The following is a 25,000-nucleotide window of genomic DNA, read 5'->3' on the forward strand; positions in this document are numbered from 1 at the left end:
GTAATAGCTTTTCACAGGAGAGGAAGTATGAGATAAAACTAGTGTTAATCGATAGAGTGCAATGCTCAACATTTTTCACAACCTTTCTTTTTACCCCTAGTGGCTAATTTTGGAAATGCATGACCAATATTAACTATCTTTTTGTAATAGCTTTTTATATCAAGGAGACTGAGTCATAAATCCATTGTTATTCAATAGAGTGCAATGCTCGACATTTTTTACAACCTTTTTTTTACCCCTAGTGGCTGATTAGGGAATTGCACAATCAAAAATAACTATCTTTTTGTAATAGCTATTCAAAGGAGAGGAAGAATGAGATAAAACTAGTGTTAATCAATAGAGTGCAAGGCTCTACATTTTTCACAAACTTTCTTTTTACCCCTAGTGGCTAATTTTGGAATTGCACGACCAAAATCAACCATTTTTTTGTAATAGCTTTTTATATCAAAGAGACTGAGTCATAAATCTATTGGTATTCAATAGAGTGTAATGCTCGACATTTTTCACAACCAATTTTTTCAACCCTAGTGGCTGATTAGGGAAGTGCACGATCAAAATAAACTAACTTTTTGTAATAGCTTTTCACATGAGAGGAAGTATGAGATAAAACTAGTACTAATCGATAGAGTGCAAGGCTCTACATGTTTCACAACCTTTCTTTTTACCCCTAGTGGCTGATTGTGGAATTGCATGACCAAAATTAACCCTCTTTTTGTAATAGCTTTTTATGTCAAGGAGATTGAGACATAAAACCAGTGTTAATCGACAGAGTGCAATGCTCCACATTTTTCACAACCTTTCTTTTTACCCCCAGTGGCTGACAAGGTAATTGCATGACCAAAATTACCCATCTTTTTGTAATAGCTTTTCACATGAGAGAAAGTATGAGATAAAACTAGTGTTAATCAATAGAGTGCAAGGCTCGACATTTTTCACAAGCTTTCTTTTTACCCCTAGTGGCTAATTTTGGAATTGCATCACCAAAATTAACCCTCTTTTTGTAATAGCTTTTGATGTCAAGGAGATTGAGACATAAAACCAGTGTTAATCGACAGAGTGCAATGCTCGACATTTTTCACAACCTTTCTTTTTACCCCTAGTGGGTGATTGTGGAATTGCATGACCAAAACTAAACTTCTTTTTGTAATAGCTTTTCACAGCAGAGAATCTGGCACGTAAAACCAAGGTTAATCAATAAAGTGTGATTCTCGACATTTTTCACAACCTTTCTTTTTATCCCTAGTGGCTGATTAGGGAATTGCACAACCAAAAATAACTATCTTTTTTAAATAGCTTTTTATATCAAGGAGACTGAGACATAAAACTAGTGTTAATTGACAGAGTGCAAGGCTCGACATTTTTCACAACCTTTCTTTTTACCCCCAGTGGCTGACAACGGAATTACAGGACCAAAATAACCCATCTTTTTTTAATAGCTTTTTATATCAGAGAGACTGAGACAAAAAAAAAAACAGTGGTAATTGATAGTGTGATGCTCGACATTTTTCACAACCTTTCTTTTTACCCCTAGTGGCTAATTTTGGAATTTCATGACCAAAACTAACCTTCTTTTTGTAATAGCTTTTTATATCAATGAGACTGAGTCATAAATCCAGTGTTATTCAATAGAGTGCATTGCTCGACATTTTTCACAACCTTTCTTTTTACCCCCAGTGGCTGACTATGGAATTACATGACCAAAATTACCTATCTTTTTGTAATAGCTTTTCACAGGAGAGGAAGTATGGGATAAAACTAGTGTTAATCGATAGAGTGCAATGCTCAACATTTTTCACAACCTTTCTTTTTAACCCTAGTGGCCGATTGTGGAATTGCAAGACCAAAACTAACATTCTTTTTGTAATAGCTTTTTATATCAAGGAGACTGAGTCATAAATTCAGTGTTATAAATCACCTATTTTTGTAATAGGTTTTTACAGCAGAGCATCAGAGCATTTTTCACAACCTTTCTTTTTACCCCCAGTGGCCGATTGTGGAATTGCATGACCAAAACTAACCTTCTTTTTGTAATAGCTTTTCACAGCAGAGCAACTGACACGTAAAATTAATGTTAATCAATAAAGTGTGATGCTCGACATTTTTCACAACCTGTCTTTTTACCCCTAGAGGCTAATTTTGGAAGTGCATGACCAAAATTAACCATCTTTTTGTAATAGCTTTTTATATCAAGAAGATTGAGACATAAAACCAGTGTTATTCAATAGAGTGCAATGCTCGACATTTTTCACAACCTTGCTTTTTACCCCCAGTGGCCGATTGTGGAATTTCATGACCAAAACTAACCTTTTGTTTGTAATAGCTATTCACAGCAGAGCAAACGAGACGTAAAACCAATGTTATTAATAAAGTGTAATGCTCGTCAATTTTTCACAACCTGTCTTTTTACACCTAGTGGCTGATTGTGGAATTACATGATAAAAATTAACCCTCTTTTTGTAATAGCTTTTTATATCAAGAAGACTGAGACATAAAACCAGTGTTGTTCAATAGAGTGCAATGCGTCACATTTTTCACAAACTTTCTTTTTACCCCCAGTGGCCGATTGTGGAATTGCATGACCAAAACTACATTCACATTTTAATGCTACAGACTCGAAATCTTGCTGGTAATATGTCTGAGGGAATAATGATTGTGCTCCCGCCATATGATAATTTTCTCATAAATGACGTAATACTCAATTACCGATATTACCAAATTTGGTAATTGAGCATTATGTCATTTATGAGAGAATTATCATATGGCGGGAGCTCAGTGCTTACAATGCAACAGACGGTATAAGTACATTGTATAGTGCAGTTACTTATAATAATTAATATCTAAGATATATTTTTATAAACTAAAGAAATAAACATAAAATATAAATGAATATGTAATTGAACATTATACATTATTTAAAATTAAACTTATTTATAATTATAGAATGGATAATAAAGTCCATGATATCAGTTGTGGAAGCTGCTTTCTACATATGGAAACAAAATTAATATTTTAATATAAATAAAAAATAGGTGTCATAAAGGGATGTCAATTACTTTTGAATGATTAAAGTGTGCATTGGACATTTATGATACAGTAATTGATTACACAAAAAATGTTATTCATAAGAATATTTATTTGGAACACAATGGTCAAAACTCATCACATTTTTTTTTACAATTCTTTACAATTGACAAGTAACTATTATCTTTGTGCATAACGTAAAATAATTAGTGTATGCATTTTTTTGCCATTATTCAGCCCTTAAAAGTTCTGTGGTGTTAAATGTGGGTGTAATTGTGCATTTCAAAATTAATAAATCATTTTTTTCTAGATTGCACTGCATATAAATATTGCTATACATGTTAAATGGATTTAGCTGAGTGTAATCCTTGCCAACACGCAAAAAGTTATTCTAAATATAACAAAAAAGTTGTTACTTTTTCCACAGGCAGCACAGCAAAATGGCTGGGGCTCAGTGGTTAGCACTGTCACCTCACAGCAAGAAGGTTGCTGGTTCGAGTTCCAGATTGGGTCATTTGGTATTTCTGTGTAGAGTTTGCATGTTCTCCCCATGTTGGTGTGGGTTTCCTCCCGGTGCTCCAGTTTCCCCCACAGTTCAAACACATGCACTATAGGAAAACTGATGAACTAAGTTGTCCGTAGTGTATGAGTGTGTTTATGTAAGAGTTTATGGGTGTTTCCCAGTACTGGTTTGCAGCTGGATGGGCATCCACCGTGTAAAACAAATGCTGGATTAGGTGGCGGTTCATTCAGCTGTGGCGACCCCTGATGAATAAAGGGACTAAGCCGAAGGAAAATGAATAAATCAGTGAATTTATTAAATTAAATATACAGAGTTGAAGTCAGTTCTCCTGAATTATTAGTCCTCCTGTTTATTTTTTCCCCCAATTTCTGTTTAACGGAGAAAATATTTTTTTTAAATACATTTCATACTTTTTTGCATTAACTGCAATGATGACCGTGCATAATATTTTACTAGATTTTCTTAAAGATACTAGTATTCAGCTTAAAGTGACATTTAAATGCTTAACTAGGTTAAATAGACAAGCCAGAGTAATTGGGCAAGTCATTGTATAATGATTATATTCAGTAAAAACGTTATTTTGTAAAACTCTATTTTTAAAGATTTTTATATGTAGTTTGAAATTTGATACTTTAGAAAGTCCAATACATTCACTGTTTTTATTTATTTTATTATTTATTTTTTACTTTTTAGTACAGTACTGTAAAAATGTTGTATGATGTGACATTGCAAAAAACAAAAAACTTATAATATACACAGTTTTTATGTGATTTATGTTCATTGATGTAATGTTCATGTAGTGCTATTTATTTATGTGCAATTATGATTTTTTTTTTGTTCATGACTTGTTGGACATTATGCGAAAATTGGGTCCAGAAATTTGTTTTTTCAAATTATTCATAAACAAATTTCAGTTGTGGTGATAGTAGTATTTAATATGTAAATTTTCCCTATATTTTAATGGGTGCTGTGTTGTGTTCTAGTTATTCAGCAAGGGAAAATACAATTAAGGTCAGAATTATTAGCCCCCGTTAAATTTTATTATAATTTTTTCTTTTTCTTTTTAAAATATTTTCCAAATGATGTTTAACAGAGCAAGGAAATTTTCACAGTATGTCTGATAATAATAATTTTTCTGGAGAAAATCTGATTTGTTTTATTTCGGCTAGAATAAAAGTAGTTGTTTTTTAAAAACAATTTTAAGGTCAAAATCATTTTCCAATTTAAGCTATATATATATATATATATATATATATATATATATATATATATATATATATATATATATATATATATATATATATATATATATATATATATATATGATAGTCTATAGAACAAACCATCATTATACAATAACTTGCCTAATTACCCTAACCTGCCTAGCTAACCTAATTAAACTAGTTAAGTCTTTAAATGTCACTAAGCTGTAGAAAAGTGTCTTGAAAAATATCTAGTCAAATATTAATTGCTGTTATCATGGCAAAGATAAAATAAATCAGTTATTAGAGATGAGTTACTAAAAGTATTGTTTAAAAATGTGTTGAAAAAATTAGCTTTCTGTTCATTCATTGATTTTTCTTTTCGGCTTATCCCTTTATTAATTTGGGGTCACCACAGTGGAATGAACTGCCAACTTATCCAGCATGTTTTTACAAAGCGGATGCCCTTCCTGCCGCAATCTATTACTGGGAAACATCTATAGAAACTCATTTTTTACACACACACTACATACATTTTAGCTTACCCAATTCACCTGTACCGTAAGTCTTTGGATTTGTGGGGGGAAACCGGAGCACCTGGAGGAAACCTACAGGAACGCAAGGTGAACATGAAAACTCCACACAGTAATGCCATCTGACCCAGCAACAGCTCTAACCAGTGACCTTCTTGCTGTGAGGCGACATCACTACCTACTGCGCCACCGCATCGCCCCTTGAAAAAAATCTGCTCTCCACTAAACAGAAATTGGGGAAAAAATAAATAAGGGGGCTAATAATTCAGAGAGGCAAATAAATCTGACTTCAACTGTATGTTGTAAGTTTTATGAAACACAGGCAAGAACTGAAGGTGAGTACTGAACATGTCAATTACTGAACCTGCTTTTTGGATATGTATCCTTTCTCTTTGCAACTAAACAAAGACTAGAGAAGAGATCAATTGGCAGCAAGTTAGTTGAACAGGTTGGGATCTGGAAAGAGGACATGTAGTGATGATTAAGATCAGACACTGAAAAAGACGGTGAAAATAATAGGGTGATAGTAAGTGACTGCAGTTGCAAGGAGTAACTGTTATGATGATTTTGGTTGGTTAAGCTGAGCAAACTGGCAGGCAGAAAACATGTCAAAATCTATACTAAAACTTAAATTAGTAAAGGGCTAAGTGTCCTCCACTACACTTTTTGAGTGACACTGGTTTCATGTCTCCTTGGGCCTGGGCTAAAAGCCTATGATAAAAATAATGTATAATTTTAAGCAATTCGCTAATCAACAACAAGGGTAAAAACAGAATGTAAAAAATGTCCACCATGCACCTTCATTGATTGAAACTTGTTTCATATTTTTATTTCACTGATAATGAAAGTTATTACAAAAACAATATTAATATTGTACATGCAACACCCTTTTCAGCCATTACAAGTAAAATTAAAGTTGTGAAAAATAATCAGCATCACACTTTATTGAATAACAGTAGTTGTATGCATAAGTTTTCGTAAAATAAAAAGCCATAGGTGTAGAATGAGAGGTTGTAAAAAAATCTCAAGCACCATAATCTATCAATTTATACAGGCTTTGTGTCTCAGTCTCTTTGAAATAAAATGATATTACAAAAATATGGCTAATTTTGGGCCAGAACAGTGGTGCAGTGGGTAGCACGATCAACTAACAGCAAGAAGGTCGCTGGTTCGAGCCTTGGCTGGGTCAGTTGGCATTACTGTGTGGAGTTTGCATGTTCAAGTGGGTTTCCTCTGGGTGCTACGGTTTCCCCCACACGTCCAAAAATTATTTGGTATAGGTGAATTGCGTTAGGTAAACTGTCCGTAGTGTGTGTGTGTGTGTGTGTGTGGATGTTTCCTAATGATGGGGTGCGGCTGGAAGGACATCCACTGCGCTGAACAAATGCTGGATATGTTGGTGGTTCATTCCACTGAGGCAACCCTGGAAATAATAGAGACTAAGCCAAAAATAAAATGAATGAATAAATGGCTAATTTTGTTCTGGAAATTCCCCAACCTGTCAAAGGGGGTAAAAAGAGAGGTTGTGAAAAAGGTCGAGCATCACACTTTATTGATTAACATTGATTTTATGTCTCAGTCTCTTTGATATAAAAAGTTATTACAAAAAGAAGGTAAGTTTTGGTCATGAAATTCCACAATCAGCCACTGGGGGTAAAAAGAAAGGTTGTGAAAAATGTCGAGCATTGCACTATATTGAATAACACTGGTTTTATGTCTCAGTCTCTTTTATATAAAAAGCTATTACAAAAAGAAGGTTTCTTTTGGTCATGTAATTCCAAAAATTAGCCACTAGGGGTCAAAAGAAAGATTGTTAAAAATGTCGAGAATTGCACTCTATAGATTAACACTAGTTTTATCTCTCACTTCCTCTCCTGTGAAAAGCTATTACAAAAAGAAGGTTATTTTTGGTCATGCAATTCCACAATCGGCCACTAGGGGTAAAAAGAAAGATTGTGAAAAATGTCGAGCATTGCACTCTGTCGATTAACACTAGTTTTATGTCTCAGTCTCCTTGATATAAAAACCTATTACAAAAATATTGTTAATTTTGGTCATGCAATTCCGCAATCTGCAACTGGGGGTAAAAAAAGGTTGTGAAAAATGTCGAGCAATGCACTCTATTAAATAACACTGGTTTTATTTCTCAGTCTCCTTGACATAAAAAGCTATAACAAAAAGAAGGTTATTTTTGGTCATGCAATTCCACAATCTGCCACTGGGGGTAAAAAGAAAGGTTGTGAAAAATGTCGAGCATTGCACTCTATCGATTAACACTAGTTTTATCTCTCACTTCCTCTCCTGTGACAAGCTATTACTTAAAGATCATTATTTTTGATCGTGCACTTCTCTAATCAGCCACTGGGGGATAAAAGAAGGGTTGTGAAAAATGTTGAGCATTGCACTCTATTGAATAACATTGGTTTTATTTCTCAGGCTCCTTGATATAAAAAGCTATTACAAAAAGAAGGTTATTTTTGGTCATGCAATTCCAAAATTAGCCACTAGGAGTAAAAAGAAAGGTTGTGAAAAATGTCGAGCATTGCACTCTATCGATTAACACTAGTTTTATCTCATACTTCCTCTCCTGTGAAAAGCTATTACAAAAAGATGGTTAATTTTGGTCGTGCAATTCCCTAATCAGCCACTGGGCATAAAAAGAAAGGTTGTGAAAAATGTCGAGCATTACACTTTATTGATTAACATTGATTTTATGTGTCAGATGCTCTGCTGTGAAAAGCTATTACTAAAAGAAGGTTAGTTTTGGTCATGCATTTCCAAAATTAGCCACTAGGAGTAAAAAGAAAGGTTGTGAAAAACGTTAAGCATTGCACTCTATTGAATAACACTGGTTTTATTTCCCAGTCTCCTTGACATAAAAAGCTATTACAAAAAGATGGTTAATTTTGGTCATGCAATTCCAAAATTAGCCACTAGGAGTAAAAAGAAAGGTTGTGAAAAATGTTGAGCATTGCACTCTATTGAATAACACTAGATTTATGACTCAGTCTCCTTGATATAAAAAGCTATTACAAAAAGATGGTTCATTTTGGCCGTGCAATTACAAAATCAGCCACTAGGTGTAAAAAGAAAGGTTGTGAAAAATGTCAAGAATTGCACTCTGTCGATTACCACTAGTTTTAGCTCATACTTCCTCTCCTGTGAAAGCTATTACAAAAAGATGGTTGATTTTGGTCGTGCGATTCCCTAATCAGCCACTAGGCGTAAAAAGAAAGGTTGTGAAAAATGTCGAGCATCACACTTTATTGATCAACATTGGTTTTACGTGTCAGATGCTCTGCTGTGAAAAGCTATTACAAAAAGAAGGTTAGTTTTGGTCATGCACTTCCCTAATCAGCCACTGGGGGATAAAAGAAAGGTTGTGAAAAATGTCGAGCATTGCGCTCTATTGAATAACACTAGTTTTATTTCTCAGTCTCCTTGATATAAAAAGCTATTACAAAAAGGTGGTTGATTTTGGTCGTGCAATTTCCTAATCAGCCACTAGGCGATAAAAGAAAGGTTGTGAAAAATGTCGAGCAATAAACTCTATTGAATAACACTGGATTTATGACTCAGTCTCATTGATATAAAAAGTTATTACAAAAAGAAGGTTAGTTTTGGTCATGCAACTCCACAATTGGCCACTAGGGGTAAAAAGAAAGGTTGTGAAAAATGTTGAGCATTGCCCTCTATCGATTAACCCTAGTTTTATCTCATACTTCCTCTCCTGTGAAAAGCTATTACAAAAAGATGGGTAATTTTGGTCATGCAATTCCACAATCAGCCACTAGGGGTAAAAAGAAAGGTTGTGAAACATGTCGAGCCTTGCACTCTATCGATTAACACTAGTTTTATCTCATACTTCCTCTCATGTGAAAAGCTATTACAAAAAGTTAGTTTATTTTGATCGTGCACTTCCCTAATCAGCCACTAGGGGTAAAAAAAGGTTGTGAAAAATGTCGAGCATTGCACTCTATTGAATAACAATGGATTTATAAATCAGTCTCTTTGATATAAAAAGCTATTACAAAAAGGTGGTTGATTTTGGTCGTGCAATTTCCTAATCAGCCACTAGGCGATAAAAGAAAGGTTGTGAAAAATGTCGAGCAATAAACTCTATTGAATAACACTGGATTTATGACTCAGTCTCATTGATATAAAAAGTTATTACAAAAAGAAGGTTAGTTTTGGTCATGCAACTCCACAATTGGCTACTAGGGGTAAAAAGAAAGGTTGTGAAAAATGTCGAGCATTGCACTCTATTGAATAACAATGGATTTATAAATCAGTCTCTTTGATATAAAAAGCTATTACAAAAGATGGTTGATTTTGGCCGTGCAATTCCAAAATTAGCCACTAGGGGTAAAAAGAAAGGTTGTGAAAAATGTTGAGCATTGCACTCTATCGATTAACACTAGTTTTATTTCATACTTCCTCTTCTGTGAAAAGCTATTACAAAAAGAAGGTTATTTTTTGTTGTGCAATTCCCTAATCAGCCACTAGGGGTAAAAAAAAGGTTGTGAAAAATTTCGACCATTGCACTCTATTGAATAACAATGGATTTATGAATCAGTCTCTTTGATATAAAAAGCTATTACAAAAAGATGGTTGATTTTGGCCGTGCAATTCCAAAATTAGCCACTAAGGGTAAAAAAAAGGTTGTGAAAAATGTTGAGCCTTGCACTCTATCGATTAAAACTAGTTTTATCCCTCACTTCCTCTCCTGTGAAAAGCTATTACAAAAAGATGGGTAATTTTGGTCATGTAATTCTGTAATCAGCCACTAGGGGTAAAAAGAAAGGTTGTGAAAAATGACGAGCATTGCACTCTGTCGATTAACACTGGTTTTATGTCTCAGTCTCCTTGATATAAAAAGCTATTACAAAAAGATAGTTAATATTGGTCATGCAATTCCAAAATTAGCCACTAGGGGTAAAAAGAAAGGTTGTGAAAAATGTCGAGCATTGCACTCTATCGATTAACACTAGTTTTATTTCATACTTCCTCTCCTGTGAAAAGCTATTACAAAAGATGGGTAATTTTGGTCATGCGATTCCACAATCAGCCACTAGGGGTAAAAAGAAAGGTTGTGAAACATGTCGAGCCTTGCACTCTATCGATTAACACTAGTTTTATCTCATACTTCCTCTCATGTGAAAAGCTATTACAAAAAGTTAGTTTATTTTGATCGTGCACTTCCCTAATCAGCCACTAGGGGTAAAAAAAAGGTTGTGAAAAATGTCGAGCATTGCACTCTATTGAATAACAATGGATTTATAAATCAGTCTCTTTGATATAAAAAGCTATTACAAAAAGATGGTTGATTTTGGCCGTGCAATTCCAAAATTAGCCACTAGGGGTAAAAGAAAGGTTGTGAAAAATGTTGAGCATTGCACTCTATCGATTAACACTAGTTTTTATCTCATACTTCTGTGAAAAGCAAAAAGAAGGTTAGTTTTGGTCATGCAATTCCACAATCGGCCAATAGGGGTAAAAAGAAAGGTTGTGAAAAATGTCGAGCATTGCACTCTATCGATTAACACTAGTTTTATTTCATACTTCCTCTTCTGTGAAAAGCTATTACAAAAAGAAGGTTATTTTTTGTTGTGCAATTCCCTAATCAGCCACTAGGGGTAAAAAAAGGTTGTGAAAAATTTCGAGTATTGCACTCTATTGAATAACAATGGATTTATGAATCAGTCTCTTTGATATAAAAAGCTATTACAAAAAGATGGTTGATTTTGGCCGTGCAATTCCAAAATCAGCCACTAGGGGTAAAAAGAAAGGTTGTGAAAAATGTCGAGCCTTGCACTCTATCGACTAACACTAGTTTTATCTCATACTTCTCCTGTGAAAAGCTAATACAAAAAGAAGGTTAGTTTTGGTCATGCAATTCCACAACTGGCCACTAGGGGTAAAAAGAAAGGTTGTGAAAAATGTCGAGCATTGCACTCTATCGATTAACACTAGTTTTATCTCTAACTTCCTCTTCTGTAAAAAGCTATTACAAAAAGAAGGTTAGTTTTGGTCATGCAACTCCACAATCGCCTTGCATTCTATCAAATAACACCAGTTTTATGCACCAGTCTCCCTGAAATAAACAGATATTACAAAAGTTGGGATAATTTTGGCCATGCAATTCCTTTGTCAGCCACTAGGGGTAAAGAGAAAAGTTGTGAATTTCAATTGTCACCACTAGACATGAAAATGTAGATTATATCATTCTATTGATACATTCTAGTTCATATATATATATATATACATACATCTTCTTGATTGAAAAAAGCTGTTATAGAGAAAAATATTTTGGAAATGCAATTCATTAAGCAGCCACAGAGGGTGAAGAGACAGATTGTGAAAAATATCTGGTATTGCATTTTTTAAAATTATTCTTTTACTGGGTTTATTTGTTTATTGACAAATCAGCCACTACAAGTAAAAAGAAATGCTATTTAAATGCCCTTATAGTGATTGACAACCTTTTCATATTGTTTCCTGTAGATGATTATAAAACTATTTTTAATGTTTTTTTTTTTACAATAAGGGTAAAAGAAGAGGTTCTGAAAGTTCCCATATGCAACCGTGAATGACAAGTCATTTTAGCAAAAAAAACAAAAAAAAAAAAAACGAAAAAAAAGATGCACTTTTCCGACGGTCCCTTACTGGGAGCTCCTCTCTGCGCGAGCTCTCCCGGCTGAATGCATATTGCGAGGGCTTAAACGGAGCAGTGCTCGTAATGTCGAGCGAAAAAAAAGAAATAGACAGCTGTGAAACATAACCAGCTTTGCCTCTTTGTAGGAAACACACTTTAGATCTTTTTAGGGTAAGAGGTTTTTGAGTTATTGCCGTGTATCACTGAATGTGTCAGGAATATCGAAAACAAAACCAACTTAACCGCGCTCTTTTGAGTGGCAGCCTGTTTGAACATATCCCAGTCTGTGGTATTGAAGCAGTCTTGTAAAGCCTCTGAAGAACCTTCTGGCCACACTTGTATCTCCTTGCAAACCGGTTTGGTGACTTTAACTATCGGTCTGTAAGCAGGCATTAGCATGACAGTTAAGTGGTCCACCAAGGTGGGGGAGGGGGAAGGCTTTGTAAGCTCCTCTCTGTGTGGTATAATCAAAGTCCATTGTGTTATTGCCCCGTGTTGGAAAGTCTATGTGTTGTTGTATTTTTGGAAACACACTCTTTAGGTCTGCAAGGTTAAAGTCCCCTGCCAGGATGAGAAAAGCATCGTGGTGGGCTGTCTGCTGCTCACTAATGTGCAGTTTCCGTAAACACAAAAGCACAACAGTCCTTTACAGTCCTATGTGATGAACGAAGTAGACGGATGTAGTCCAGTTTGTTGTCTAGCGAGCGTACGTTTGCTAGAATGATGGAGGGGATTGCGGGTTTGTGGGGGTTAGCCGCTAGCCTTGTTCGGATACCCCCGCGCTTACCCCTCTTCTGCTTCCTCTCGAGCCGCTTGAAGCGCCTCCATTGTGGGCGAGGTGGTGAGGTGGGGGTCGGAGGATGGGTACGCATCCGGAGCAAGCCGAAATCTTGCAGCTCATCAGTGTCCGCGGAGTTTAACTTGTGAAGTTTGTTTCTACCGATGTCGAGCAGAAATGTTCGACTATATGCGCGCTTAAGGACAGATAAACGTGACGTTGACGCACAATAACACGGCGACGTACAAGACGAGGAACACAAAAACACATTAATAACACATTAATAAATAATACCAAGTTTTAACACATCTGCTACATTCCAGTGGAGCCTCCGTTGCGCTCTACCACAGCTGGCAAAACTTTCTGAAGGTGGTTTAAACACCAAATAAGTGTTTTAAATTATGTTAGTCTCCTTATTTCTTTCCGTTTTATTTTAAATATTATAAATGTTTAAAGTTTTAGGTAAAGACGTCAAAATATGCCCACACATGCAAGCTAAACTAGATCATATCTGAGTCATCATGCTTTATTACCCAACCAAAATCAGCGAGGAAAAAATAAATGTTTTAAATTAAATTATATTTAAATGTTAAATTAAATTAAAAAAATGAATTTAAAATTTAAATGCCATTTAAAAATAGTTGCTAAAATTAATGTGTTACTTACTTACATTTTTAGGCATTAGCCAAACAGAAAGCCTGTCTACGGTAAATCCACACGCACTAAATAGCCTACCTTTTTCTTTTATAACACTGTAAACATAACTTCGCAGGTCGATCATCTTCAAACGCAAAAGGCATTTTTAAGTGTCCTAACTTGACTGCTGCTGTAGAATGGGATGTTTTTTTACATAACTTTAAACGTGTGCTTTAGCTATGTCAAAATGAAAGCAAATTTTTTAAGGGCTCTGCGTTTTGTCAATTGTATAGCTTTAATAATAATAATAATAATAATGGATATAACAAATTATAATATTATAGTATAGACATTTTTACTAGGCTACTTTAATATTAATCCCTAACTGAAAAACGAATGTGAAAATGACTGGCAGCTGTGCTAAAATTAATATAATGGCAAATTTCTTCTGCGTTTTTTCCCTTTATAGCTCAATAGTTTTATTCAAAGAATATAGTTCTCTCTTCAACTTTCAGGTTTGAGGTGGGGGAAGAAATGGCAGAGGCAATTCAAATGTACCATCTCTAAATTAAAAAAGGCCACTTACGCGGCATCTGTGTGTAAAGATTATTACCTTATTTTTATTTTATTATTATTATTTATTTATTCATTCATTCATTCGTCATTCATTTTCTTTTTGGCTTAGTCCCTTTATTAGTCTGTAATTGCCACAGCGGAATGAACCGTCAACTTATCCAGCATAAGTTTTACGCAGAGGATGCCAGGAGGGCCAGCTGGGGCTTCGGGACGGAGTGAAAGGAGAGGCAGGACTTTGCCCCGAGTCTGGGAAAGATGGCTTGCCGTCATTACACTAGTTTTCCGATGGCACACGAGTTACATGCGCCAAACACATGAACAAATAAATTAATAAATAAGGGAAAGAAAACATCTAGCCTTATAGGCTGAGTTCTTTTTGATTATAATCGCCGTTAAGTTTCCATTTTAAATGTAAGGCTGTTGCAAAAAATAATAAAATTGCTTAAAATAATACAATTTTAATTTATAAGTGACTTTGCTGCGTCCCCCTTGATGTTTCAATAACGCATAATAATCTATACACCATATTAAAGACACTTAAATAGACATGACTCCTGACAGACAAGCTTTTGGTTATAAGAAGGGGGAAGGGGTCTCCACTATTAAGTGTTTTTCACAAACATGAATACACAAAATCCAAAACTCCTATAGGACGGATGGCGTAACAAAACCTATGCGTTTAAAAACGAAACCGCATTAAATATGGGGCCTTATGAAAATGAATGTTTCTATCTTTTGAACGGTGACGGCATAATATCATGGAATTACTTTCAATAGCAAAATAAAAAACATCTCAAGGAAGACGGACAAAAGAAAGTTTCACTTCTATCACTCTTTAAAAGTTTTGGTTTGGTTCATTGTAAATGCTCAGTCTCGTTATGAACTGATCTTCATTTCTCTGTGTTGGTGGAATAAAGCAGGCGAGTCAGCCGCACCAATTTATGAGCAGACAGAGCAGGATTCTCGCGATGACCACCAGCGCAATTCAGCTCTTTGTTATGAGCCGTAGTTTCAGTGTAAACTTAGTAAAGGTGAGTTTCTTTGGCGATGATGTGTACAGTGTTAGATTTTATATTTAGCGGACATTTGCGCTGAGCACGCGGTGAATGCAACGCATCAAGATTCGGGCACCTTCTCCGAAACACTCGATTGATCTCAGCTGGTGGATCAACATTTACCTCATGTTATGATCGCTGTCATCTGCGCCATTATTATTATTATTATAACTTTAGGGGAGGTTTGCAAACCTGTGCACTTTTCACTCTTCAGCCGTTTGTATTTCCTGCAGTAACAAAAGCTCCCTGTTCATTATATTCAGACACACAAATGCTCCCAAATATATTATGAGGGCGCATAGATTAAATTTCGGGCGCTCATGCGACCAAAATGGTTGCAATTTCGAGCCCTGTAGTATAAGGACATGTATTCAGACCACAACTGAACGTTTGAAGAAAATTGAATGCCTTATTATTTAGAATTAGCTATTATTGATGTAAATGCAGCCGTTCAAGGCGCATAATTGATTTATTACGGTACTGACGGTATTAGAAAATCCATGTCGTGGCGCAATGTCACACCGGTGATGACTATGACACCGGTGTACCGCCCACCCCTACTACCTGTTATTTAAAATATCTATATTACGCTCCAAGCATTCGCCAAAAAGAAAATATTTCTAAGTAAAAACACAAAACATAGCTGAATAGAGTGTTGCCTGCTTTAGAGGATGGGTTAGTAATTATATTATAACTGGTTATGTTCAGGTCAATGAAATAATACCTTTAATAAATAAAATATGTTCGTAAGAACGTGGTGGGCCAGTGATTCCGTCGCTGTCATCAGTGGTTTAATGAGCTCAGGAGAATTCTGCTTTGCATTTTTCTATGCATTACTAACATCACTAAACCAGACATTTGTTTTATAAGTTAACCAAATATTCGCAGAGATTCAGCAGTTTTTTTTTCTGACGCGTTTGCCAGTCATGCCAGTCAGTGAAAAAAAAGTAACCGTGGCCCTGTTTGCAGGTATTAATATTCGTTTTTTCGTCAATCTGATGCAATTTTTATTATTTATACAGGACGTTAAAATGCAATTAAAAGTTTCAAATCAATTAAACTCAATTTATAAAAAGGCTAGCCTATTTTATGCATTAAATATAACTAATTTCCTTTATTTCTGATTAGACCATGCATTTTAGACTATTTTACAATTGTAATATGTGCATATGCTTTTTTTTTAAATAACATTCGTTTAACAAATATTTTAGCACATCGAAAGTAATTAAGTGACCTGTTTTTTTTTATTAAAACCTTTATGCAAAAGGATCAGAGGATAAATTATCGTGGGATAAACGTATCTTATGGAAAAACACCAATTGACGGGCTCTGCTTTCGGTTTTAAAAGAATCAAGCAGCTTTAAAAAATATAATTTGCTGAAGAGAAATGACAGGAAAAAAAGAAAGAAAAAGATAAAATATATAGGGACTGTTAAAAGAACATTTTTCTTTAATATATTCTTTCGACTCCGAAACATCAGCTAAGAAAGATTATGATGAATGACGGAGTTTCTCTATTGCCTGCTTCAGCAGTTGTCCCGGTCCCGCTGGTTATGAACGAGGAGGCGGAGAGAATGCGCTGTTTAGTTTCGGCTTGATATATTTAAATAAAAACTAACACCGAACTGCTTTTAACGCTCAAAAAGTTAAACTAAAATGCACAATTCTTGTTGGTTGCACCCGCGGGATGCACAATGAACCAAACGCGGCATTATTTTAATTCTATATTCGTGAAGAATGAGCCATGAGATTGAGATTTTTGAAGGTGCTCTCTAGCGGCGAAGTTCCTGGCAGAGTAGCGAGTGAAAAAATGTGCATAAAGAAATTGGACAAGAGGAATAACATTTTAAATTATATAACAAGCATCTTATTCTTTCTAATCCTCGCCCAGTTTTAATACAAGTTGTGTTTTTTTAATATTTGTGGCTGGGAAGTTTATTAAGAATATATTTATAATTATATATAATTAAATAAATACATAATTATATATATATATATATATATATATATATATATATATATATATATATATATATATATATAGAGAGAGAGAGAGAGAGAGAGAGAGAGAGAGAGAGAGAGAGAGAGAGAGAGAGAGAGAGAGAGAGAGAGAGAGCTGCTGTAAAGGCTATTTCTTTCCGTTCGCATCCCGTCTCTTTGCGCCCCCTGGCGGCTTTTTCACAAACTGCGGTCTTACACTAAAAACAGAGCAGCATTTATTTCAAACGGCGGCGGTATAAGCCACTGCGGTAATAGCCACTTTGAACTCTCACCTACTGTAGATCTGAGTGATTATTACTGCTTGTTTACTGTCCTATTTTGTCTCTTGAGTGACTTGTACTGTTCCAGTCCTGACATTCCTGGCCTGCCAGTCTGGAGTTTATGCTGTTAGCTTCATATATCTAGCCCTGGTTCTGTTCACTGCTGCCCTTACCCATGGCAGGCTGTTGATTCTAGTGTTGTCTCTCTGGCGTCATTCTGTGTGTTATTGTCCCTACATTTTGGATCTTTTCACTCCTTGTTTGTCTAACTGTACCTTGTCCTTTCAACAAACACCTTGTTCTGTCCATCACTGCAACTGGATCCATTTTTTAATACCCTGATACATGGCTTAAACACTTTCAATATGACGCATTACAAGGCTAGACATACTAACAGTAATCGCTATCTTAAAAATATATCTTGACATGCCAGTTATATATATTTCAGGTGATAACATGGAGATTTAGAAAGAAAGGCATTAGAAGACATTATCAAAAATAAACCCCAAAAGATATAGTTTTTTTGTATTTATTAATTGCCCATATTTGTTTCTAGGAGAGAAAATAAATGAATGCCTTGAATTGGTCTCATAAGAAGAATGGAAACCAGAAGAAGACACAATAACCAGCATTTTCGAAGTAAGTGAATAATTCATATTATTATCCATCCATCCATCAGTTCATTCACCCATGTGTCTGCCCTTGTTTACAGGGTCAGAAGTAAATATTATGCTTTTGGGGGGTACTGGAGAAGGAAAGAGTGCATCTGGAAACACCATCTTAGGAGCTGAGGGCATATTTCAAGACGAATTTTTACCTGAGGCTGTGACCAGAATCTGTCAGTCAGAACAAACAGAAGTGGATGGAGAAACAGTCACTGTGATTGATACCGTGGGACTCTCTGATACAAACCAGATGAAAATAACAGAAGCTCAGACTGAAATAGAGCAGATGTTACGGCGTAAAAACCTTGATGTGTTTCTGCTGGTGATCAAACTCGGGCATGTCTTTACAAAGGAGAGAAGTGCAGTTGTGCAGTGGATCAAGGATAATTTTGGAGAAAAATTCTTTCAGCACACAATAGTGCTCTTTACTTATGGAGATCAATTGTCTGTGCCCATAGAAGATTATCTTAGTAAGTCTCAGACACTGCAGGACTTGCTTGAAAAGTTTTCAGGTAGATTTCATGTTTTCAACAATCGAAACGAAGACAGATCTCAAGTCACTGCACTTCTACATCAGATAAACAGACTGATGATGATAAATGAAAACAGGAGATACACTAAGAAGGACTATGCCATGGCTCAGAAAAGTCTCTTGCGCAACAATTGTCTTAATGAAGCTGCTAAAGGAGCAGCAGCAGGTGCAGCAGCAGGTGCAGCAGCAGGTGCAGCTGGAGGAGCATTTGCTGCTAAAGCAGGAGCAGTTGCATTAACTTTAGGAAAAGGAGCACTAATTGGAGCATCAGGAGGAGCAGTTCTGTTAGGGGTAGCAGCTTGTGCTGGCGTGTATTTCCTGGCAAGAAAATATATACCTAGGGATGTGTCAGTTATGCAAGATGAGCCTGAGAGGGAGAGACTCATCAGGGCAGCACACCGTTACTGAGTGAGATGTAGTCATTGTAACAAAACAATATACTGCAGTCGTACTTTGAACAACCACTGTAAAATGGATAATGACATCACGCAAGAAAGCACTTTGAATCCAAACAAAAGGGAAAATACATTATCTATGGCCACCAGTGATTTACAAACTACAAGTCAGTATACTTGCATCCATAAAAAAAACAAGCAAGAGTTATCGATCACGCTACATACTGAAATAAAATTACATAAGTCAAGTCTAGAATTTGCTTGCAACCACATCGATAAACAAGAACAATCCAATCAGTCCCTTCAAAATTTTGTCAGAACACTTGGCGAACACATGGAGACAGTAATAAAAGAAAACAAAACCATGACAGAAATGATCCTGGATATTCCATTCAGAAGCATGTATGACCAACTGATCTCCTCCAGCATCCCCGGAAACCCATCTGACAGCCCTGAAGCGATAATCAAGAATTTCATAAACTTCCACCAGACATTGTAAGACAAATCACCTTCCACAGAGCTCATGTCTTGGTTCACATCTCTACCACTTCTTCTACACACATATGGAGTTTACACCAATTTATATGTATCTGTTTTATTATAGCTTTCTACTTCTGTTTATGTACCTATGTCTCTCATTACATGTTCATCAGCATCAGTGGTGTAAAGTAACTAATTACAAATACTCAAATTACTGTAATTGAGTAGTTTTTTCTCAGAAATTGTAATTTACTAAATAGTTTTAAGTTGTGTACTATTACTTTCCCTTTAGTACATTTTTAGTGCAGTATCGGTACTTTTACTCCACCACTGTCCTTCAACCTCCAGTCACTACTTTAATTTTCTTCTCTATGGAGACTTTAAAATCAGTCCTGCGATTCCCGTCCAATTAAATCACACATAGAAAGTAAATCGCCTCATAATGAACTACCTCAAGACATGGGGGATTTATAATTGCAGCAAACTGTTTGAAAGCGGTAAAAGTGTCCAAGAAGATGTCCAAAATCTTTACACGCATTGATCCAGAGACTGTTTACATGTGGGTCACTGATGAGATGTCAGATGTTTACTGTATCATGATTAAATAGCTTTAAACACCCAGCAGACACAAGATGTCAACATGACATCAGATTGATGTTGTACCCCAACGACAAGGGGCATTGCATTTTGTTGGGAAATGAAAATCAGGTTGATGTCAGAACCCAATGTCAGTCAATGTCCAACGTCCAACCTAAAATCAACCAAATATAAATGTCTAGTGATGTTACAGCTTGACATTTTGTGGACGTTAACACTATGACGTCTATCAGACATTTGATTTTGGTTGCCATACCTGACAAGTAAACGTCAGTATTTGTAGTAATATGAAGTTGGTTTAAGATGCTGGCTCAATGTTGGATTTTGGTGACTTTCTAACAATACCTAAAAGTCAACCAAATATCAACGTCGTCATTGGACATCAAAATAACGTTGTCGTTAGACGCTTGCTAGACTCGAATTTTGGTCACCTGACATCCCGACCTAAATCTAACCTAATATTAACGTCTTATGATGTTGTGTGCCTGCTGGGCAATAACTAAATGCACTACAGAATGTTACGTTTACACACATCCACAAATTACATGTAAATGCATCAGCTTTTACAGTGTAATACTCACTACTCGCTACTCTTGAGCACTTCTGAAAGGGCTACTTTTATTCATACTTTCAGTAATATTTAAGATAGATACTTTTACTCTACTTGCACTGTATTTTTAGGCAAGTAATGGTACTTTTACTTGAGTATGATTTTTCAGTACTCTTTCCACCACTGATCAACATACAAAAGTAAACAACAAGTAGTTTTATTATTATCAAATAAAATCACCCCGCTGACTGTAAATAGATCTGTTTCTAATCCAGAAGGAAGATTTATCATTAAAAATGTTTCAATAAATAATATCAAATATACGCTAGCTAATATTTATGGATCAAATAACGATGACCTTCTCATCCTTCATAAGTTACATGAGGGATGGGAAGGTCCTTATCTAATTACTGCTGGAGATTTTAATACTGTTATTGGACCACAAATAGAGATCAAATTCAAATAATTAGTTGAGAAAATCTCATTCTACAGATTCAATAAAATATACAGTGTGACTCATCTGGGACTTGGTAAAGTTTGGAGAATAAATAACCCCTCTCTCAGAAAATATACATATTATTTCCCTCTTCATCTATCCTACTTTCTTCTCATTAGTAATTCACTTACACTGCACATATAAGAAACCACAATCTATTCAGTTACTGTATAATGAGCAAACATGCTACAATTTCCCTTACGCTAAACACCCCAACACAGTTATTAATTATTCTATGCAACACAGTCTCATTCTGAAAGCATAGCCCTATATACATTTCTGGAGATTGCAAATTATTTAACCAGGGCTACGTATGTCTGCACACCGAGGCGGTGTGATGGCGTTTCTTTTCACGCTTACCAGCTTAGCACTTACCTCCATATGGACCGCTTTCTCGCTGTTAGTTTGTCAGTAGCTTAACATGTTCATCGACAGACTTGCAGAAAGGAGCTGACCGCAACAACGAGGTCAAGTCTGGTGAAGAACGCTTCCAGAAAGCAGATAAAACAAAAGTCAAAAGATAAAATAAAATAACAGTGTGGAAATGTGGTCAAATCTGAAAGCATGATAAAAATCAGGCTATTCTGGATTGCTTTTGAAAATACTGAGTTTGGGTTTAGGGAAGGGGGTGGAGGATCGGTCAGTTGGTCAGTCAGTAATCCAGTCAGTTGACAGCGACCTCTGGTGGACTTATATGAGAACAGCAGGCGTGAATGGCACTCGCAAGAGAAATTAGAGATCTGAAAAAGCATACACAGCAGCCTCTGGTGGATTTGCAAAAACAAAAACTGCAAAAAACGTATCTCCTGGGATGTATTTTGCTGTCTCCAGATATGTATACAGGGGTTTGTAGTCAGAATGAGTTTCTATGTGATGATGTTTTAATACCTCTTTACTTTATAAACCTGACCTTGACAGATTCATTAGGAGAGAGTGGGTCTTCTTAATGAAAATGAATGACTCTCCAGCGATCAAAGCATTTATAGTCATCAAATCGGTTATCACAAGGAAAATAATCCTTCTTACCACACGGGAAAAACCTTCAACAGCATTTGAAAAATAATTTTTTTACAACAATGAATAAAACATCTTACAAACACTTGTTTCTTTCCAATCCCAGTGAACAAATATAAAATTAATTGAATAATGTAAAACTGAATTTAACAGCATTATAAACAATCAAAAATGATGAAAAAGGACCATTTTTAAGTGAAGCTTCATAAACTAATTTCGAGAGGAGCACGTGATATGATTGAGCACGTCTGGCTGCTCATCTGTAATCAGTAATAATCCAATCAGAGTGATCCTAGTTTACTATAAATGGATCATTTTCTCCCTACTGTTTCTATCTTCGTTTGGAAGAATCCCCCCTTCCACCCCATCTCCTCCTTTTCCTCCCTTTTCTAAAGGGGGAGCTCTCGAGACCTACCTGATCTCGGATCCCCTGATATGCTTATCGACCGGGCGGGAGCCCTGGGCTCAAATATCTCCGAGCTCAGGGTTCTCTTCCGGGACAGCATGCCAAACCTGCTTTATACACCAAGCATATCTAAGTGGGAACTCTTGAAATTTCTGTTGTTTTACTTTTAATTTTGTCAAGTGCTTGTATACATTTGAACGTTTCATGTTATACTATTGAACATCAAAGTTGTTAATCAAAATCAATGATTGTTAAACATATTGTTAGTGGTAGCTCTAACGTAAAATAATATAAAATCAATATAAAATCAATATACTATATCCAAATCTACATGTATCAAGTCAACTGTATCCTGCAACAATCAATGCTGATTAAATGTATAGCTAATGCATTGCTAAATAAAATAAATAAAGGAGCTGTCAATGTCTGGTTCTTTGTGCATGAAAGTCTGTGTGTTTGGCCTATATTCTAGAATCATATTTTTAATGGTGCTAAGACAGTTTAGTGTTTGACATTTGTTGATATACAAGCAGAAGACCTACTGCAACTCAAATGGACCCAAGATTCTCAGATAAATCAGTCAAAGTTTGAAGGAAAAATCATGGTTTGGGTTTTTATTCAGTATGGGGACGTGCGAGAGATCTGCAGAGTGGATGATCAACATCAACAGCCTGAGGTATCAAGACATTTGTGCTGCCCATTACATTACAAACCACAGGAGAGGGCAAATTCTCCAGCAGGATAGCGCTCCTTCTCATACTTCAGCCTCCACATCAAAGCTCCTGAAAGCAAAAAAGCTCAAGGTGCTCCAGGATTGGCCATCCCAGTCACCAGATATGAACATTATTGAGCATGTCTGGGTTAAGATGAAGAAGGAAGCATTGAAGATGAATCCAAAGACTTTTGATGAACTCTGGGAGTCCTGCAAGAACGCTTTCTCTGCCATTCCAGATGACTTTATTAATCAGTGATTTGAGTCATTGCAGAGATGTATGGATGCAGTCCTCCAAGCTCATGATGGAGTCAGACACAATATTCATTCTGTTTCCACTGCAGCATGACCACATATTCTATACTGGACATCATTTCTGTTAAGAGACAAGAGTTTTGTCTAAGCAAAGTCAGACCTTACTGTCCTAATGAAATCATTCAAAATCAATGATTTTACAGTGAGTGGATTTACATCGATGCTGAAATATTATAAGATAATGCCGTTAGGTGGAAGTTAAAAAATAGAGCATGTGATTTGCTGTGGTTATTCAGGTTTAAAGTCTCTTTATCAATGAAATATTGCTGTTAGATTTTATGAATTAAGAAAACTGCTTGCTCAAAACATAAAATTACAATGAATGAATAACATTGCTAAACATTTTGGGAACACTTTATAATACAGGTGTATTAGTTAATGTTAATTAACAGTAAACAAAGCATTAAATAATCGTTGTTAAAGTTAACTAAACATATATTAATGTGTTATTTAATACATCAACATAAACTTATGACGAACAACAACATTTATTCAGCATTATATAATATTTAAGTAAAACTTAATAAAGAGTTAACAAAAATAACATGACAGTTTATGACAAATTATTTTTCAGATATTTGCCAAATGGTGTTTAAATAAGAAAGGGAAGTATTTCAGTATTTCCTATCAACTTTTTTTATCCAGAGGAAAATATATTTAAAAAATCACACACACACACACACGCACGCACGCACGCACACACGCACGCACGCACGCACGCACGCACGCACGCACGCACACACACACACACACACACACACACACACACATCTATAAATCTTTATATATAAATCTTCTACTATATAGTATATATAATAATCTACACTACATCATTATTCAGTCACAGTGTTAATGCTTTGCTCTCATAGTTTTGAATATAATCAGTTTAATAACAATTTGTTCACATTAGGCTATTAGCACATTTTTTTTTTTGCAAATTTGTATATAAGAACAACTATAGGGACTTTTCACTCTTCACATTATTATTTTCATTTAATCAACATTTTTTTTTATTTATTTATTTTTTTTAATTAGAATATACAAAAGGTACACAATTTGAGATAATGCAAATACAAAGAAAATGAAACAATAACAAAAATACAAAAAACAACAACAATACAATCAAGTACCGGCAGGTGCATGTGTTGTGTGTGTGTGTGTGTGTGTGTGTGTGTGTGTGTGTGTGTGTGTGTGCGTGCGTGCGTGCGTGCGTGCGTGCGTGCGTGTGTGTGTGTGTGTGCGCGCGCGCGTGTGCGCATGTAAAGGTACCATGGTACACAGGTCAGAGTACATACAAAAGGAACAATAACACTAAATGAAGCTATATAGTAACTTATATAAGTAGTGACAACAATGCTAGTGATATAATGATAGTAATAATGACAGTAAACAAGCAAGAAAGGACAACAGTAATAATCATTAACAACAACCACTACAATAATAAAAATAATAATAATAATAAAAATAAATCCAAAATACCACACCAACTACTACTACAGAGAGTTTCTAATGCTACAACTATTACTACTGCTACTACAGCCACAACCACTACTACTCCTACAATGTGTACTACTACTAAAGCTATTACAACGACTACT

General features: G+C 35.5%; 1 protein-coding gene across 1 annotated transcript in view; it reads left to right on the forward strand.

The window, feature by feature from the left end:
* LOC130222916 (GTPase IMAP family member 8-like) overlaps window positions 1-19,449 on the forward strand; it is a 37,466-nt gene extending 18,017 nt beyond the window's left edge. The window contains exons 2-3 of the mRNA XM_056455533.1: window positions 17,797-17,879; window positions 17,953-19,449. Of these exons, the coding sequence (XP_056311508.1) occupies window positions 17,840-17,879; window positions 17,953-18,845 (933 nt within the window). The 5' untranslated portion in view covers window positions 17,797-17,839 and the 3' untranslated portion in view covers window positions 18,846-19,449. The remainder of the gene's footprint in view (window positions 1-17,796; window positions 17,880-17,952) is intronic.
* Window positions 19,450-25,000: the final 5,551 nt, after the last annotated feature.

Source organism: Danio aesculapii, chromosome 1 (assembly GCF_903798145.1).
Source record: "Danio aesculapii chromosome 1, fDanAes4.1, whole genome shotgun sequence".
Classification (NCBI taxonomy): Eukaryota; Metazoa; Chordata; class Actinopteri; order Cypriniformes; family Danionidae; genus Danio; species Danio aesculapii.